The sequence below is a fragment of the Schistocerca piceifrons genome, chromosome 8 (genome assembly GCF_021461385.2).
Source record: "Schistocerca piceifrons isolate TAMUIC-IGC-003096 chromosome 8, iqSchPice1.1, whole genome shotgun sequence".
Taxonomy (NCBI): Eukaryota; Metazoa; Arthropoda; class Insecta; order Orthoptera; family Acrididae; genus Schistocerca; species Schistocerca piceifrons.
In genome coordinates, this window is record NC_060145.1 from 276,129,767 (window position 1) to 276,149,827 (window position 20,061).

The 20,061-nt window shown below is 39.6% G+C and overlaps 1 protein-coding gene across 6 annotated transcripts in view; it reads left to right on the top strand.

The window, feature by feature from the left end:
• LOC124711284 (zinc finger CCCH domain-containing protein 4) overlaps positions 1-20,061 on the top strand; it is an 81,089-nt gene that overhangs the window by 31,228 nt on the left and 29,800 nt on the right. For 4 of the 6 annotated variants that reach the window (XM_047241285.1, XM_047241283.1, XM_047241287.1 and 1 more), the window contains exons 2-3: positions 17,390-17,915; positions 19,600-19,768. In XM_047241285.1, the coding sequence (XP_047097241.1) occupies positions 17,391-17,915; positions 19,600-19,768 (694 nt within the window). In that variant the 5' untranslated portion in view covers position 17,390. Of the gene's footprint in view, positions 1-8,312; positions 8,349-14,083; positions 14,127-17,389; positions 17,916-19,599; positions 19,769-20,061 lie in introns of those variants that run through there. The other 2 variants (XM_047241288.1, XM_047241286.1) reach the window with 2 other exon arrangements.

Below are 20,061 nucleotides of genomic sequence, written 5' to 3' on the forward strand. Positions count from 1 at the left end.
CCCACCATTGCCTTAACGTAGGGAGACGTGAAATGAAGAAAAAAAATGGACGCGCTGTTATCCGAGCGAGTTTGCTTTGCTGTTTTGTTAAGGCAATAGAGGCTAGGCCAAAGTTAGTTCTGTCGGCATCGAGGTCATTAGACGAAAACTAGTTCAGCGATACTGAAATAGAGCAGAGCGCACTTTAGAGAACTGACCCAGTATTTATCATACAGTGAATTAACGAAACCACGAAAAATGTGAATCAGGGTGGTCGCGTGATATGAGTGAACCGTGCTTCACTAGTTTTCATTGAATTAACCACTGCGCTACATCTGCCTCTCCCGGTTGTTAAATAGTAATATCTTGGTGATTCTAGAAACTCCGAAAAGGGAAAGAAAGGAAAAGCTTGTGTTGAGTGAGGAGTGCGGGAGGGGGGGGGGGGGGGGGGGGGAACAACTAGATGCAACATTTCGACCAAAATCCGTGCCTTGGCATAAGTATTGCAACAGTTTTAAAGTGGGAATCTCGCTTTGGAACCTTCACAACAGGCTCTAGCTGAAAATTCATATGTTGCAGTTCCCGTTGGACGACAAAAAATTTTGGTGTTCTTTGTAACTTGGGTCTAGAGATTCTTGAGCTCGTAAATGTAAGCTGTCGCGTACTTTTTCATATATGAGTGTTGTGAGCCGTTACATACGTGAGTTGGAAGAACGGAATGTGGTCTTTCGTTTCAATATGAGCTTTAAAGAGATCTTTGTCATATAATCTCTGCTTGAGCAGCGGTAATTGGTATTACGTAACAAACGATCATTAAATATTGACGCCTTTCTAAGCTCGTTGCTGAACATACAGCAGACGGATTTCAGTGAACTCTTTCCTCGTTTTACACCGCCTTTCTACGTGCTAGTTTAAGTCCGTCGTCAAATCAGATGACTAGTAGTTCTTTAAGATTTCACATAAGCAGTTTCGAAAACAATTAGCAACTAACCTGAACCACACTTCACCATTATTCGGCCAGTGCAGTGAGTCTAACATAGCGTAAATTTAAATTGGACGAATGCTATTCATTAGAAAAGATCACACACCATCTTCCTCTAAGATGCTCAAATTATAGCATTGTAGCCTTTAATTCAATAGCACCGGTAAAAATTACAGTCCATGGCGTGGTTGGCTGGCGAACTGGAGGGTTAGGTTCAGTCGGCTGCGCGAAATTTTGTAAAAAAGTTCAGTTAGATATTGTAAGATCTGTCGAAATATTCGGGATAACGGTATACGGTGCCATTGTTATGGAGATAAATTGTTTGAACTCTGCAATGCTTCACTGAGCTCGGTCCTTTTGGAGGTGGTACACTCTTTACAATCCTTCCGACCTTCGAACTGACTTACCAGGCTGTTATAATGTGGTCTGCAGTTTAACATTAGATATTTACAACTCTTGGTTTATTGTAAGAATGTAGTGTGATGAAATCATTGTTGTTGTGGTAAATGCAAACATACGGAGCTAGGCGCCTCTCTTTGTACTCGAAAGCTAGACGGCAGCTGTTCGAAGGTCGCTACACTTACGGAAGTGTGCGCACAACGCGGCAACGTCGCTTGGTGAGAGTTGCTCAGGTATGCAGCTGCAAGGTAGCGAGTTCTTGCAGGCGGCCGAGAGGAAGCACAATAGGGAGGCCGCGCTGAAACACCTTGTGAGAGCATTGTGTACTGGTTATCTCCTTTGAACTCACTGCCCAACCGTCGTTTTCCAGCCCGTAAAGAGCTGTTCACACTGGAAGCACGACCTAAAACGTCTCTGTCTCGTAGGCGTCACTTAGGTCTTTGAACGTAGGTACTCTAATTTCTCGTTTTCAGCCGTCATTGTGACTACCACGTGGTAAACTATATGTCTGCCATTACCGTTCTTTCTTGTGCATATTTTTATACTTTGCTCGTTTAGGAATGGATTTATATAGTTTTTTTTCTCTCGCATTTTACGTCTGACGTTATCATCTCCTTCCCTCTTTGTCGTCTTGATTTATGCTATTTACTGGATACAAATACAATTTAGGGAAAGATATCACATTGGTTCTGTCAGCTCATTTCATTGTGGTAGAAAACCTAACGGCTATGGGAAACCTTAAACTGTCAGCTAGTTCTTTTATTTGATGTTCCCAATAATTCGTATTAGGTGTAAAAAAATTGTAACAATTTTGCATGAATATGATGTATTTCTTGGATTATGCGTCGGTGCTTCACTTACTCAGTTGAAGAAGAATGGGGAAGGCAATCGGCCAAGGGATATTCAGTGCAACCAATACAGTATGTTTTGTAGAGTGACTTAGGGAAACCACGAAAACATAGCGCGGATGTCAAGTGGTCTTGATTCGTATACCGGAAGTAGTGTGTTCGAATACTGTCTTAGGCATGGGTGTTGATTTAAATGAATCTGAACTGAATGCAATTATAATAAAAGCATTCAGTTCTAAAGACGTTAAAACTCAAATAGGAAAATACATTACATATCTAAGCCTTTCCCGCTCGTATCAGCTGAATGGCTGATGTACAAAGGCCAGTGAAACACAAATTATTATTCTTTCTTCCGTCTGACGCTTACAGTAATTTAAGGCTCTTTTCCATGAGACGCGTTTCGTTTTTACTGTATTTACAAAGCTTCCTCTGTGGTCATTCTGGAAAGACTGTATACAAGTAGATAGCGTTTCTGTACTTTGCCGTTTGTAGATTAAAAACATTTTTTCTCAATAAATTTGGCGTACAATTTAATATTCAAATCTTAAGACAGTACGTATACCATATTTCCAGGGAGATTAAGGACGTGTTTTGCAAATAGAAGTAAGGCGTCTGGTGAAGAACAGCTGCTGCTGAAGATGGCCCTGCAAATAAACAAAAATACTTGTGCTCGTGCAATGATATGGATTACCTATTTTTCTGATAGAAGTTAAGTGTCTTAACCAGTACCCCACCTCTATTGTTTTTTGTAATTTAGTGAAATTTTACAGCATGGCCACATTCGAAACTTGTCGTAAAAAGCCATGTTTTCGCCTGCGGGCTGCTTTACTCTGTTTGGTGTCATAAATGATTCTACAAGCGTCGACGCCTTTCTTACACCAAAAACGTAAACAATCCCTTATGTTTTTATTAACAGATTCACATCATTGCTTTCCACTCGTTGCATTTGTTTTTCTATGACGTTTGATGATATTTTGTCGATACGAGGAGAATGTTATGTACTAGGAAATCCATTAATTATCCATGGTTCCTGGAACATTCAGCTCCAGGTACTGAACCACCGTGTTACGTACCTAAAATCATTTCAGGTTTGGCTAAACAAACGACAGAAAATGAACGATCATTATGAGTCGTGGGAGGGAAGAGCGATTGAAATATATTATTAGAGGGGGTCGGTGTTTTATTATAGGTTTCAGTGATTTTTTAATTATTCGTGTTAATGTCAGATGATGAGCGAATAAGTGGGAGGTAGAAACTTTTCTACATGGCTGTGAAAAATGTCAGTTTGCACAGTGGGTTGGATTCCACGTAAAACAATTGTATTCCTCATATAAATGGGTAAGGCTTCGTTACATGTATGAGAGAAAGAAGTAATACTGCACCTTGGATGTTACATGTAAGTAGGCTTCTGGGTTCTACATTGAAATATTTTTCAGGAAAAATGTGATGTATTTCGTATCCGACGATTTAAATAGATTTGTGACATGGACTGAGAGGAAAAACTGACATACAAAAAAATGTTTCGCGTTCTCTAAATCTCTATGCGGTTGTCTATGACTACAGCTTTCCTTTATCTTATTAAACTGCAACGCGCTTGATTTCCACTCATTACCAAAGATTGAGCCCGTATCTCGTGATCAAATGATTAGCGTAGCTGCCTCGTCAGCTTGGTGTCGAAGGTTCTATTTCTGTCTGCGTTGGAGATTTTTGTCCGCTAGGGAACTGGGTGTTGTGCTGTCCTCATCATCGTCGTCTCATTATCGACACGCAAGTGGCCGAAGTGGTGTCAAATAGCAAGACTTGTACTGAGCCGAAGTACCCCAGGCGGATCCGCCGGCCAGCAGTGCCATTCGACCATTTCACAAATGACTTCAGGTGCTTCTTCTAGCACGGAAAAATATTGAATTAATAGATACAAACATATCTTTTTTCTTTTTTTTAAAAAACGAGGGACGGCGAAGATGAGACCAAGTAATATATTTTTTTAAACCAAAGTAATTAGATGTCTACTCCGAAAATCACAATTGAAGAAACAAAGTCCGCAGCTCGTGGTCGTGCGGTAGTGTTCTCGCTTCCCTCGCCCGGGTTCCGGGGTTCGATTCCCGGCGGGGTCAGGGATTTTCTCTGCCTCGTGATGACTGGGTGTTGTGTGCTGTCCTTAGGTTAGTTAGGTTTAAGTAGTTCTAAGTTCTAGGGGACTGATGACCATAGATGTTAAGTCCCATAGTGCTCAGAGCCATTTTTTTTAAGGAACAAATCTGTTCATGATGGCTTTGAATATGTGTTATTTGTCCTCTCCATACGACTTTCTGTCATATCCGGCTAAGGAAAATTTTATCTTCTCGTGTCAAAAGTTTGAGAAGGGCCTATTCAGATACAGTAATTAATGGCACCGTGTTCTAGGAAGCAGAATATCATGGTCCTACTTAAAAGACCACACACACACACACACACACACACACACACACACACACACACACTCTCTCTCTCTCTCTCTCTCTCTCTCTCTGTCCGGCCCCTCCCCTCCTTTTCACTGCGACACTGCAGCGAGCTGCTACCCGTCCTCTCTCTAGTTCTGCAGTCCTCCCCCCCATAAATCTCTCCCTCTCCCTCCCTCCCTCCTCGCGCGCTCTTTCCTCCTCCTTCCGCCCACCCTCCATCTCTCTCTCTCTCTCTCTCTCTCTCTCTCTCTCTCTCTCTCTCTCTCACACACACATACACACACAAGAACAACGTACTTATTGAGTTAAGCACTAGACTAATCCGATGACCGGGAAACAAATACTCTGCTAAAGCATTTCTCTTTCCGTGTTGCGAAGTGCGGAGCAATATGTCCTGCTTCGAAACATTGTATCTACGGGTTACTTTGTAAAGAAACTTTCGGCGCTACCAGTTTGTATAATATTTAGCATAAATACTAACGTTACCGATGGCTATTGACACAGTAGGTGATTGTGCTCAACAAACTATATTGTAGGTATGTCGTGGCGTCCCACAAAATAGGCTTGGAATTTTTACATTGTGTTATCACTCATTTTGTTTCCTTTGGCAGGACTTTTCGTACTTGTGGTGGTAGAGGGTGATACAATAATTTTGCTGTTTTTTACTACTTTTATTCCTCACGTTCAAGTTGCAGAGATTCAGGGCTATTATATCAGAATAGGATAAGGACTATTAACTTTATACGATATTTCTATTAAATAGAAACTTTGTGTTTCGTCTGCTTTCAAAATAGTTGATGTGCTAACGACTTATGGGTTCTATATATTATTGTAATACGAAATATTCACACACGTTTTTTTCAGGTACTTGCCCACTGCGTGTTTGGTGTAATTTGACAGTTTTATTCAGTTAAGTGATGCAGTGGTTTTTACACTCGATTCGCATTCGGATAAGAGATTTTGTTCACCGTTCGACCATTATGCTTTAGTTTTCCGTTGTTTACGGGTATTTCTCTCTTGCTAGGCCGAAACCGTAATATTTCTCTCTTTCTAGGCCATTTATCTCATATTTGCACGTCTGTCATCCACTTACCCTTTTACTATTATGACGGGGGCGTTTCCCAGATGTATTAATTCTAGAAGAATATTTAACTACCACCCTGCGATGTATGTAAGTAGCTATCGGGTTACGAAAACGCTAGAGCGGCACCATGTGACTGACTCATCTGGGGAGCGATATTTTTATACGTATTTTGCGTATGTCTGACATTATTCAGAGCTACGTTAACCATAAATGGATAACGTGCGTCTTCACCTCATTTATGCTGTAGAACGAGAGAAACAAGGAAAAATCGGGAAACCATTAAGTCTCATAAGGAAGAATGCACGTTGTTATGTTGCTTCGTTAAGTGGTAAAATTTACGATAGTGTGTGGTGTTCCGTACAGGCTCATTTGCTATTTTTTGTATCTGTGACTGTCCTTACTTTCCCTTACTGCCCACCAAAATCTAGAAATAAGAATGAAATTGCGCGGTCCCTCCCGATGGAGGGTCGAGTCCTCCCTCGGGCATGGGTGTGTATGTTGTTCTTAGCATAAGTTATTTTAAGTAGTATTCTAGGGGCCGATGACCTCAGAAGTGTGGTCCCATAGGAATTCACACACATTTGAACATTTTGAAAATGAAATTGCAAATAAGAGGTACACGTAGGAGAAGTAGCGGTTGACAAGACGCATCTACGATACTAATTGTTAAATGGGAGTAAACTGTAACCATGAAAAGTAACAGCTCTTGCAACCAGCTCTCAAACCGTCATTAAAACCTTATTTCTTTGAATTGTGTAAAAGAATGGCAGACAATAACGCTGGTTAAAAAGCTTGCTGTTCAGCATAAGCTAATAATTTTGTACGCAGCGAGGTTTCGCTGGTTAAGACAGTGGATCCCCATTGAGAAAAAATGATGTTCTACCCTGTCATCCAGATTACATGCTACGCAATGTACATGTTTGTAACTAACAGGTTTCTAGGAGTATCGGAACACACAGTGGGAGAAAAATGAAATGAAATGGACGTATGGCATTGTTGGCCGGGAGGCCCCTTTCGGGGAAGAGGAAGTTCGGCCGCCGAGTGCAAGTCTTATTTCAGTCGACGCCACACTGGGCGACTTGCGTTCCGGTGATGAGGATGAAATGATGACGATGATGATAATGATCGGGAATCGAACCCGCTGCATGGGAGGCAAGCACGTAACCACCCAGCTAAGCAGGCGCGAGAAACGCAATGGAAACAGAATATTTGTAATGATAAATCTGGTTAAACTTATCGCTGTAGTTGACTGTAAACGATGGGTTAGGAGTTTGAATTCCACCGTAGACAAGTATGCGTGTTTTAATCGATACGTACTACATATTGTAATTATTACGTTCTAAAAGCGGCGATGTGACTTCGTTTGTCTACACGATCGGTTAACAGATAGTTTTATCAGTCACAGCTGTAGAGTATCCAGGAGTATTGGAATATAACCAATTAAGGTGGAACGACCAGACAAGTGAAGTTGTGAGGAATTCTGATGCCTGAAAGGTTCTCAGAAGAATCGTAAGAGAAATATCCTTTACCCGAAAGACGCTGCGCAGCTTTGTCGCCGGGTGGTTCAGCCAGTGCGATTAACTCGCAGAAGTGCTCGACAACTCCCACTTGGGGACAGTACAATGGCGTTATGGATCGCGAACAGCCGGGAGTCACGTATAAATACGATAACGAAACATTGCTTCCTTGCTCTCCCCGTTTATGCCTTCTACTCAGTGTTTTGACTTTCTCGTTTTATAGTTTGATGCGTCTGACTGGATCCGTCCACTTTTAGTGGACCCGCTCTCTTCCGCGAGTAACTTTGGAATCGCGGGACCGATAACCTCGCCGTTTAGTCCCATAACCCTCTTCAATCAATCAGTCAAACATTACTTCCCCGACTTGCAATCTTTTACTGACCTCCAGGATGAAAGCAGAAAAATTAGTTCGTACACATTTTTATCTAATAAATGATGGGGCTTAAGGCCTGGTAGAAGATTTTCTAGTTGACACCACTTAGGTTATTAGCCGGTCTGATATCTTTACTGTGACTGCGTCGTGTAGGTGACTGATGAAAGCGTGTCGTATTTTTGTTGTTGTTTTCGATGATGGTGGTGGTGGTGGTGGTGGTGGTGGTGGTAATAATGATGATGATGATAGAACTCAGATGGTAAAACCCTGTATGTTAAGGTACTGACAAATTTTCTGCGCGCGTGCCATCTGCGAATTCAACAGAAAGGAGAAATGATAGACTTACTGAAGTACAATGTGAGAAATAGCACGAAGATTTTTTTTTTAAGAAAGTCTGCGCATAGATAAACTTGAATAAGGAAGCAGATGGACTGTGTGTAAGTACGATTGAAATGCTTCCACAGGTTTTACAATAATGATGCCCTTGTATTGATGTGGACCATCGCGAACAAATCGGCGGGATGTGTAATACCCGTCGCTCATCTACGTTGGCGCTGCCACACGCGTGTTCCAGCAGGACTGCTGTATTGATTTGCGCCGCAATTGTGGGTTGGGGCCCAGCTCAAGAGCTGGGGGGGAATGCTGCAGCAGCCACCAGACACGGGTCGCCAGTTGGGTTGTCCGCCTGCACGGAGACTCGCGAGTCTCCGTCGTCGCTGTCTCCGGTGTGTCGTCACAACTATTAGGAGCGACTACTGCGTTCCATTTACCATTCCTCTTTAAATTCTTGAAAAACTAGCTTGCGTCCTGGGGAGGACACACAGGGTTTCAGATTTTTGTTGCCGTAGTATGACGAACAATTTCGAAGTAACTGCAAGACTTAACGACTGTTGGTAAAAGGATAGTTATGTTAATCTTACCTGTACCATCCGTAATTATTGGTTATGGTATTCATTGATATGCAGGGTAGCTGCCTCCCTAAGACTAATTAGCGGCAGAAAGAATCTTTCCAAATACTTGCTAGATTTCTGCTGTACTACCGGTTTATATTGATGATATTAAAAAAATTGTAAACACTTAGAGTGAGAAGAGTTGAATTATTTTAACCGATATGAATTTATACTGATCAGTAGAATGTAGTTGTAGGTATTGTCATTAGGGTTACAGGCTGTCATTTTGCCTTTATTGTTGTTTTATTTAAAACTCAAACTCTTTTCAAAGGGGTCGCCTCTCATTTTTTTTTATGGAGAAAGCATGTGATTATATATGGTATGTTTAAGTAAATAAACTTAGGAACATCTTCATGTGGACAAATCACGAAAGTACTGATAAACGTTTTCCATCAAGGTAGTGAAATTTTATTACACAGCCTAGCGTATGGGAAAGGTGTTACATCCACATATTATCATGAATATGAGATTGCTCGCAAAAGTTTTGGCTTGCTGTACAAATTTGAGTTCGTCTGTGGTTTGATGGTAGATTTGTGTGCCACAGCAGCTCATTATAGAGACATTTGTTTTAAAATATCTTTTGTTTCCCTTCAGATTTCTGTACAACTATAAAGCATGTTCCACGGACTGAATAGCTGTTATCTATTATTACAATCATATAGGACATTTATATCACCAAAATGACGAATTTATTTCAGTGTTTTTAGTTTCCAGCAGTTTTTGGCTCGGCACTCTTGATTTACGTTAATTCCCAGTTTTTTCACACGTGAAATTCTTAAGAAATAAGTAGCGTTTAGCGGGATCGTGTTTATACCTAATAGCAAAGCAAATTCACTGATTAACCTGAACATCGACATAGTATCCAAATGAGCAAGTCATTTCGGTGGAATTTCATATTCACTTTAACAGTATTGTCGGAACGTCCGATGGTACTTGTAGGAAACCTGCAGATCTTACCTGTAAAACACTCCCATAGACCTACTGTATGTCTCATGTAGTGGCTAAAACATGAACTTTTATTGATTACATTTTCCGTAGTTTCCCAAGATAAATTAAGGCGAATGCCAAAATGATGTTTTTAGATGGTCACTGACGATGGCCTGCCTCATTCTTATATAGCATTCCAGTCCCTGCTGCTACGCGGCGCAAAGATTTGTCGTGTTTCAATTTATATCAGAGCATAAGGAATGAGAATTTGTGTGTCATTGGTTATAAGGGTGAATTCTTCTGATGATTTTTACTTTAAACCATACCACTGCTAGGTTGTTAGCGCCCGGATTATGAGATTTAATTGTGAATTGAGCCAGACGAACTCAGAGATCACTTCTTTGTAATGATTACGGCACAGTCTTATCTGAAACACACTTTAAACTGAAATGCAAACGTACTTGAGATTGAACTTCCTCCAAAACAAGGCAAACGGGATCACCTTCGAATATTTTAGTCTGTATGCGGACATTGTGGGTTACCCTGTATCCTAATTTTCAACAGTTTTCAATCCACACATTATTAAAATTCATGCACATTATTACTATTCATGAAGCTCACTGCAGATTTATAACCGACGTTCGCGGCGTATTACAGATTCCAGGAAGACAAAAGTACGCTTCCGTTCATATGTATTCTTTCAGTAATAAAAAGTCTTAAATAGCTCACTAGTCATAAACTTTGTGTTTCAGCTACAAGCCCGATCGTACCTTAGATGCAAAAATGAAAATGACTGTCGAAAGGCTGTTTACGGTTTTATTTATACTCGTAGAAATTAGCAAACAATCGATGTTCGCAGCGTTTGTACTAACTCAAGGATCCCATTCATATTAGAAAGTTAACCTTGGTTTCGTTTCAGGTGGAACGTTAATCGACATCTACATATCATTAATGAACTTCTCATCATTAGGGTTATATTCAAATCTAGGCGAAATATAGTCTTTCGAAAGAATTACAATAATCGTTCCGACACGTTTATTAGGCATGTATTAATGTTTTGAATGTCACAGAAACTATAGAAATGATACGTTAAATTTATGCCAGGAATTGCTTTGGAATAGAAAAATTTATTAGCTTCTGTGAAAAGTTTCCATGGAATGTCATGCGCTTCAGTGAATAGACAAATGGCAAATGTGCACAATATTTTTTCGCAGAACGTTGTTTTAATACTCCTGCAGCAGAATTTTATTCACAATTCGTACGTTCGATGGCACAATACTACAGTAGTTCTACCTGTCTCTATGTCGCTATCGCTAGTAGATCAATCTGAAACAGAACTGTCTGAAGTAAAATACGAACGGTAAGAAAATTTAAGACTGTGAGGGGCAACTGTTTTTGAGAGCAGCGTGTGTATGTCGTGGGGGATAACTTTCTTAAGAGAACAGATCCGATATAGACTTTATCGCGCTTCGAAGGATGTTGTGAATGCACTGAAAATAACGTTCTCATCCGTAAGAGAGTTTTTGCGTTGTTTGAAATGTTTTTAACTGTGTACACCGTCGGTTTTAGTTTAGCTAATTTTTTGCTTATTCCGAATTATAATTTCTGTCCCCAGAAACACTGTATTTGCAAAGATTCGTTGGTCCTTTGATGGTGTTGGTCCTCCAATAACAGTCGACGATACGCTTTGTTTCCTACTCCATAAAATATATAATTAGTGCATTAGTCAGTACACTAATTCAGAAATCTGAAAGGCCATTGTCACATTAAAAATTTTGTCAAGTGTAGAAATGCATTTTAATTTTAATATTTCTGTGGGACCTTGAATATGCGGTTGCAAATGCGCTTTTGATTTCTTAGGATTTTTCGTACACCCGTGTACGGCGCGGTTACGGGACGGGAGAGATATTGGAGATTTTTTTGCCACCGTTCCATATTTTGCGTGATGCTCGTCAGAGCTTCAGCTGTGTACTAGTGACTTGCGTCAAATGCACCTTTTCTTTTGGAGTCAATTTTCACACCGAACTGCCCGCATCTCGTGGTCGTGCGGTAGCGTTCTCGCTTCCCACGCCCGGGTTCCCGGGTTCGATTCCCGGCGGGGTCAGGGATTTTCTCTGCCTCGTGATGGCTGGGTGTTGTGTGCTGTCCTTAGGTTAGTTAGGTTTAAGTAGTTCTAAGTTCTAGGGGACTGATGACCATAGATGTTAAGTCCCATAGTGCTCAGAGCCATCACACCGAACTCTTAATTGTATCCTAGCTCACGTAACAATGTATGTGATCTAGGGTTGTACGAGATTAGATTACCATTATATTATTATTTCTGTGAATTATATGTGACTGGCTTACGCGTATGAGCAGCATCATGTTGCTGACATAGCTGCTTTCTTTGCAGTTTCACTAGATGATGACATGCAGCAGATGTACTAATTTACATTCTTTCTTTGTGCCATATACGTTCTTCCGTAATTTACTTTCTTTCGTTCTTCCGTAGTAAAATACCTGCAGCAGATATCAGAACGCTGATTGAACGTTGAAACACTGAAACATAAGAAACAATATTATGAACATAAGAAAACTTCTGAGAGGGAAAAAACGACAGTCCACTGCAGATTAATTTGCGCGACAGCAAGATCAAGATCACGCGAGTTGTTGGTTAGCCGAACAAATTGTGTCGGGTGTTGATTAGTTTTTGGAAAGAAATGCTTATGTCTATTGATTTATTGCTGTTGAGAACATTACCGTAAAACCAACGATCTCCACTCAGTTCAGAGGGAAGCGTCTGTGACGAGAGGCGACGGTTAACATGTGTTAAAATGACATTACATGATTCCATTTGAATATCTTTCAGTCACTGCCTCATGTTGTTTATGAAATAAACAAACCTGTTTTCTAGACGAAGTTCACGGTGGGCCTGCTTTCGACTGAAACTTGTACAGGAAATTATCAGTTGCTAGGTGGATCATAAGTTTGACACCTTTCAAAACAATCCATTCCTCGCCGTCTGGGCTCCGACTTTCTCGAGCAAAAGACTGTTCAGAAATGTGGATTTTAATACTTTGAACGTGTACTGTAGATAAGTTTATTTATTCTGAAATAATACATAATCCTCTATTGTAGAAATACACAATGAATTTAGAACGTCGTCGTTAAAGAGTTGATGATGGTTTTTCGCTCGACATTTGCGTTGAGATTGCAATAGTGAATGCCTCTATGTTTTGTTACTGTCACATTTAGGCATAACAGTTGATCTGTTGCGTCAGTGACCCTTGTGGGTGGCGCGTTGGGGGGGGGGGGGGGGGGGATAGTGGTGGTGGCAGTGGCAATAAAAAAGCAAGCAAACTCAAGTAGGCTACATAGGCGCATTTAACTGCACACATATTATGTAGTGGTGGCGCACTTCTCACTTTTTTTGTCCAGGATAGGCGTTACGCCGGCTGGTGTGGCCGAGCGGTTCTAGGCGCTTCAGTCTGGAACAGCGCGACCGCTACGGTCGCGGGTTCGAATCCTGCCTCGAGCATGGATGTGTGTGATGTCCTTAGGTTAGTTTGGTTTAAGTAGTTCTAAGTTCTAGGGGACTGATGACCTCAGATGTTAAGTCCCATAGTGCTCAGAGCCATTTGAACCATAGGCGTTACAGATCGGATCTACATAATACTCTTAATTATCTGTGTAATGTAGTCAACATAAATACAGTTGATTGCCGCAGTGCGTATTTGAATGTATTGTGCATTAGTAATGTTTAGCCAAATTCTTACGAGATACGTAAAAACAACTTAACACATATCGCGTGCTATGTATTTTTCGAAATTAGTGTGTTAGGTACGGGGACTAAAAACACGTGGTAAAGAACGAAGAAGGTCACAGCTCTGCAGTACTTTTATAGGACATAAGTAAACGATCTGCCTTTTTATACTTGTGACTGACTACTAGCACTATTTTCAGTTTCCAATGCGTTCAACAATATCCACATGATAATCGAAGTAGTAAAAGATAATATGAATGCGTATTTATCTTTCAGCTCTTTACACATTGAATGAATCGCGATTTGCGTGGAAGGAACTGAAAGGAGGAGATGGTGCTTATAACTTAGTCCAGTTTGGAAGATGTGTTAAACATCCTTCCAGACCTTGCGTCTGTTACATCCTAGGGTTACTTTCGTAGTCGTATAGTTACACGTAGGCAGCGGAAATGAATTCAGCGCTTCGGAATTTCCGGGTGTGCGACGTCAGTCATTTAGTAGTAGAGAGTACGAAAGATTTGCTGCAGCTATTCTCATAAGTGCACGATAAGGCGTTTTTTTGTTTTGCATGTGCGGATGTAGGTGATGCACACACTTTACACTGGAAGAGTAGGAGAGGCTCCTTTCTTTGCAGTAATGAACAAATTCGTAGGCTATTTGTATAGAGAGGATGTTTTAAACAGCGGGTCCTAACATTTTATGGGAAGGTTAAAAAAAAGAACATTTTCCCACCGGACAAACAGCCAGCCGCAGGCGGAAGGTGCTTGAGCGTGCACTAATGACCCCCCTCCCCTCTCCATCCATGTGTCTCTGCCCTTCCCACTGCATGCTTGGAATCTGGAGTACAGAGTTTTCATTCATTACAAAAGTCTCAAACAGTTCTAGAAGTGAGTGAATAACCATCAGTTCATTGGGATGTAATTTCTTTTGTGTCATCTATAAGCTTTGGGATTTGTCACATGATATCTCTCGAAACTAACATGTTCATAATAAAAAAAAAAAAAAACTGGTGATTTTAGAGTCTTGGCCCTCCACCCTCCTTGCCCCCTGGGTAAATTTTTATTGACATCCATGCTGACACCCCAATTATTTTAAGCTGAAGTGTTTAATTCTTTGTGGTTAAATATCAGTTATTGTGTGTTTGAAATGTATTACAAATGCTGTTAGAGAACATAGCCCATTCTTGAAACCAGTATGATGAACTTGAGACATTTGGGGCATGGACTAGCAGCAACATACATATCAAATATCACCCAGCTGATTTATGTCAGTGTCATTTTCAAGAATGGCTGAAGTTGCTGAGTCCAGATTAAAAGATGAAATTTTATCCAAAAATTTACTGCATGCAATTACTTACTGGTATACTAAAACCTGTTACCTTTCCCAGAATACAAATGTTACAAAATATTTTGTTGCCCAATATTTCATTTATGTTTATGGACATCCAAATACAGCATCACAAATTTTGGAGCTTGGTGTGAACTATGAAGTGTAATTTGGGCAACCATATTTGTGACTACTATTCATCTATTTACATGACTTAGGAATATGTATGAAATTAACGACAAAGCTGAAGCTGTTGTTAGGGTTTTCAGTTGGAATACTGGGTTGATACAGTTTCCTGTGCAAGACTCTTCATGTCTGAATAACTAAAGCAACCTACATCCTTTTGAATCTGCTTACTGTATTCATATCTTGGTCTGCCTACACATTTTTATCCCCTGTCCTTCCACCAGTACTAAACTGGTGATCCTTGATGTCTTAGAATGTTTCCTATCAACCAATCCCTTCTTCTAGACAAGTTATGCCACAAATTCATTTTCTTGCGAGTTCTGTTCATTACGTACTCATTGTTTACATGCTGTAACCATCTAATCTTCAGCATTCTTCTGTAATACAGCATTCTTATCTGAACTGTTTATCGTCTACTTCGCACACCCATACAATGCTACACTCTAGACAAATATCTTTGGAAAAGACTTCCTAATTTAAATCTATATTTGATGTTAACTAAGTTCTCTTCTTCAGAAATGCATTTCTTACTGTTGCCAATCTACATTTTAAATCTCTACTTTGGCCATAATCAGTTATTTTACAGCCCAAGTAGCAAAATTTAAGTACTACTTATGGTGTTTTGTTTCCTAATCTAATTCTCACAGCATCCCCTGATTTAATTTGAACACATTCCATTACACTTGTTTTGATTTGGTTAATGTTCATCTTATATTCTCCTTTCAAGACACTGTCCATTCCATTCAATTGCTCTTCCAATTCCTTTGCTGTCTCTGATAGGATTACAATACCATCAGCAAACCTCAGAGTTTTTATTTTATCTCTCTAAACTTTTAATTCCTTCTCCAGATTTTTCTTTGGTTTCCTTTACTGCTTGCTCAAAGTACATATTGAATAACTTTGGGGGTAGGGTAAAACCCTGTCTCAATCCCTTCTCAACAGCTGCTGCCCTTTCAATATCTCTTGACTCTTGACTCTTGCGATTGCTGTCTGATTTCTGTACGAATTGTATATTACCGTTCGCTCCCAGTATTTTACCCCTGCTAGCTTAAGAATTTCAAACAGTGTATCCAATCAAGGTTGTCAAAAGCTTTCTCCAAATCTACAAAAGCTGCAAACATATGTTTTCCTTTTCTTAACTTCGAAGATAAATTGTAGAGTCATGATTACCTCAAGTGTTCCTACATTTCTCCGGAATCCAAACTGACATTCCCTGAGGTCAGCTTCTACCAGGGGCCTTGTTTCAACTTAGATCTTTTGGAACTCTGTCAGATTCCTCTTGCAGTATCATATCTCATCTATGTCCTATTACCTTTATATAATACTGTCTGCAAGTTCATTTCCCTTGTGTTAAACCTCTGCATATCCCCTGCCACCCCCCCCCCCTTCCTTTCAGCTTCCCCAAGTTTGCTTAGTACTGGTTTACCATCTGAGCTCTTGATATTAATACTGCTTTTTTTTCTTTTCCCCAAACATTTCTCCTTTTGACTGCTTGATTTGTTGCATTTCTCAGTTTAGTCCTATCATTAGTTAAATTCACTATCTCCTGTGATATCCAAGAATTTCTACTAGACCTTATCTCATTACCTATTTGATTGTCTCCTGCCTTCACCATTTCATCCCTCAATGGTACCCATTCATTTTCTACTGTATATCTATTCTCTGTTTCAGTCACCAGTTGCATAATGTTCTGTCCAAAACTTCCATCAGTCTGTGGTTCTATCAACTTGTCCACATCCCATCTCCTTAATTTCCTACCGTTTTGCAATTTCTTCAGTTTTAATCTACAGTTCATAACCAATGAATTGTGGTCAGAGTTCACATCTGCCCCTGAAATGTCATACAGTTTAAAAACAGGTTCCAAAAACACTGTCCTACCATTATGTAATCAGTGTGAAACATTCTGGTGTATCCAGGTCTCTTCTACGTGTACAACCTTCATTCGTGATTCTTAAACCAGGTGTTAGCAGTGATTAAATTATGCTCTTTTTCCCGATAACAATGTCCTCCTGAGTAGAGCCTGCCTGGAGGTCCAAATGGGGCACTGTTTTACATCTGGAATATATTACCAAAGATGAAGCCATTACCATTTAACCATACGGGAGGGCTGCACGTCTTCAAGAAAAATAATGGCTTGCTTTCAATCGTTTACAATAGAAACACTGCAAGTTCATGTTGGTAGATGTTGCAGGTCAAGATCAGCCAGTCATCTAAACAGTTCTTTGCAACTACTGAAAAGGCTGCTGCCTCTCTTCTGGAGTCACATGTTTGTCTGGCCTCTCGACAGATACTCCATCATTGTGGTTGCACCTATGGTGCGGCTGTCAGTTCATCATAAATTTTCTCTTCAAGAAGAATTTTTATTTAAATATAACACAGTAACATTCTGAAAGGATGAGGTTGGGGGGGGGGGGGGGAGAGGACACAATTTTCGATGACGGCATACAGAATTTTAGCTTCTGAAATAATAATTTTCAATAATAAAATGGAGAGAATGTAAAGTAGTTTAATGGTACCAGAGCATAAGATAATTTAATGGGAAATAATCTGATAAATATTTATGTAGATATAGTGAGTAAATGAAAATATGTATTCGCTGATTTATCGTATGTCTGACAATGGCATGAACATTTTGCAGTATGACTGAGGCTGATCTAGAAGAGGGTGAGATTGAAGATGGAGAATTACCAGAAGAAGGTGAGGTGCAAACTCCTGATGAAACTCCACCAGTGCCAAAGACTGAACAGGTACCAGTGCAAGTTCCAGTTGTTCCACCTCCAGTAAAGAAGGAACGCCGTGTACCTATGATTTCCCGCCCTCCCCGCCGCCATCCACCACAGCACCACCGAAGACAAATGGGTCCTCGGATTTACCATGAACGACGGCTGATGAATGATGACAGTGAAACAGAAGAGGATGACTGGGCAAGCAATGTTGAGAAAGCACTGAAGGCAGCTTTAGCAGGTACTGAGGCAGCAACTGGACCTGCCAGCTCCGCTAGTCCAAATGCTACAACTGTGTCTAAAAATGAAACCACTACTGATAATGAAGAGAAGGACGAAAATAGAACATCCTCAGATGATGAAAGGCGACTAAAGAAAAAGAAACGCAAGAAGAAACACAGAGAGGAGAATGAAGATGAAGATGATAAGAGAGATTCTAAGGTAATTTTATTTACAAATAAGAAAAAAATAAGTTGACACAGACAATACTTGGCATCTCCAACTTCTTTTTTTCATTATAAGAAAATATTGTCTTCTGTTTTTTAGTAGCATGTTTTAGTGTGCTCACAATACTTTCAATCAACATTTGTTTTGTAAGTTAGGCAACATTAGCATTGAATGAAAGTAATTTTCTCTTGACACTAAATAGACTGAACAAGCATTATTTCAATATGTTTTAGTCATTTTTAGTGCATTCAATTTCTACATCATTACAGTCGAGTTCTTCCTTTAAGAAATTCTATATTTAAAATCTGGAAGCAGTTAGGTTCATTGAATTGTGGGTAACATTAGGACAGACCTGTCAAAACATTTCCGTTGGTCCTGAGAGGGTTGGTGGGAGTTCTGTGGAAGACAACCAAGCATGACTGTGTGATGGAAAGTCCCTCATAACAATGCAATTCAAACTATGTTTGCTTTTCTACTTGCAGATACAATTTTACTCTAGCAGTTGTCAGATTGTCATGCATGCTATGATTTAAGACCATAGCACAGAATATTTTTTTCCTGTTCCAGTGTGATAGGGATTTTGTTTGACATCTGGTTGGAATGTGAGACTGAGTGACATGTCTGACACACCAACAAAACAAAGATCACACTGAAGTCTGTCTGCACAGTTCATAATAATTTTGTATGATAGTTATGTAAAATATTGAATCCAATACATCTGTACATCCTATATCATTATTTTTGTCTGTGGTCTCCCTGTTGTCCTCAGATCTTTAATTGCACTACTAGTACTATTTATTTTGTGTGAAAGTTCTCCCTTACTTGTTAGATTTATCAGTAACAATCACTCCTGATGAGAAACTGTATTGTTGTTTTCTGTATGTGTAATAAAGGATAGGCAGTTAGGCAGTGGTTGCCGCTATTGAAATGCGTGGTCAGACAGGTTTGTACATTGCTTAGTGACTGTGTGCAAGAGCTACACTATTGAATGTCTGGCCGTGCATTTGACTGAATTCTAAGTGGCATTTTCTGGTTTCACTGACAACAACACAACTGAAGCCAAGTTTCAGTCAAGGGACAGGCTTTTTTATGTTCTACCACTTCCCTTGGATTTTTTGTGATAAATAACACAATGTTAAAATGTGTTAAGTAGTTAGTACCTGTTATGAATTATATATTGTTTTTTTTTTTTTTTTTTTTTTTTTTTTGAAAGATACTAGTACAGAGCTTTGAGGCAAACAAGACACCAAGAACTGTCAATTCACAGAAAGAATACTAGGCATTAGTTTGTGAAAAATATGGTCTTCCTATACTTGAATGATGTTTGAGAGAGTATTTTTTGTCAAATGAAAGAAATGGAAGCCAAAACATCAGTGAAAAGAAAAATATATATCTGAGGCCCCTCTTGAGAGTGCTGTCCTTTGGGTATATTGCCATGTCTTCAGAGCATAGTTACTTATTGCTTCAAAATGCATTTGTAAAGTGTCACAGAAATATTCTGATTTATTTCTACTTTTGCTTCTTATAATTTTTTTCTTCTGTTGTTGTTTACCATTGGTTTAAATTTTTTAAATTCAGGTCGACAAATGATAATTTTTCTTCTATGCAAGTAATTATAACTGTGCTTTCTGTTAGCATTTAAAGTGCAAAGAAAGATTGTATTTTGTGGTATATTTAGAAACGGAGGAAATCACACCATAAAGATGTTTGGGAAGACAAGGACGAACAAGGAGATGAAGATGAGATGTTATTTGTCCGAGGAGCATCTCCTAACACCCGAAGTAATTTCCACCCTGAAGGATCTCCTTCCAGAAATTTTGGGGAGAACTCTTTCTTTGGTGATCAAGGTTAGTGTAATGTAAATGGTTGTATTTATTCCTATTTGGTAGAATCAGTCAGTCTTCAAGCAAAAGTGTAACTGCATTGTTAAATTCTCCACATAACGCACTTCACAATTATAATTCTCAGCACATATTAAATACTCACCAAAACATTGTATTTTTATTAAATTTTCTTACATTATTTTTCCTTTCTCAGTAATATTGATATCTTAGTGAGCTTTCTTAACCTTCTTCGACTACTCACTGTTTTGATTTATGCATTTGTTATATTTATTTGTTCTAATTAACTTCAAGTATAT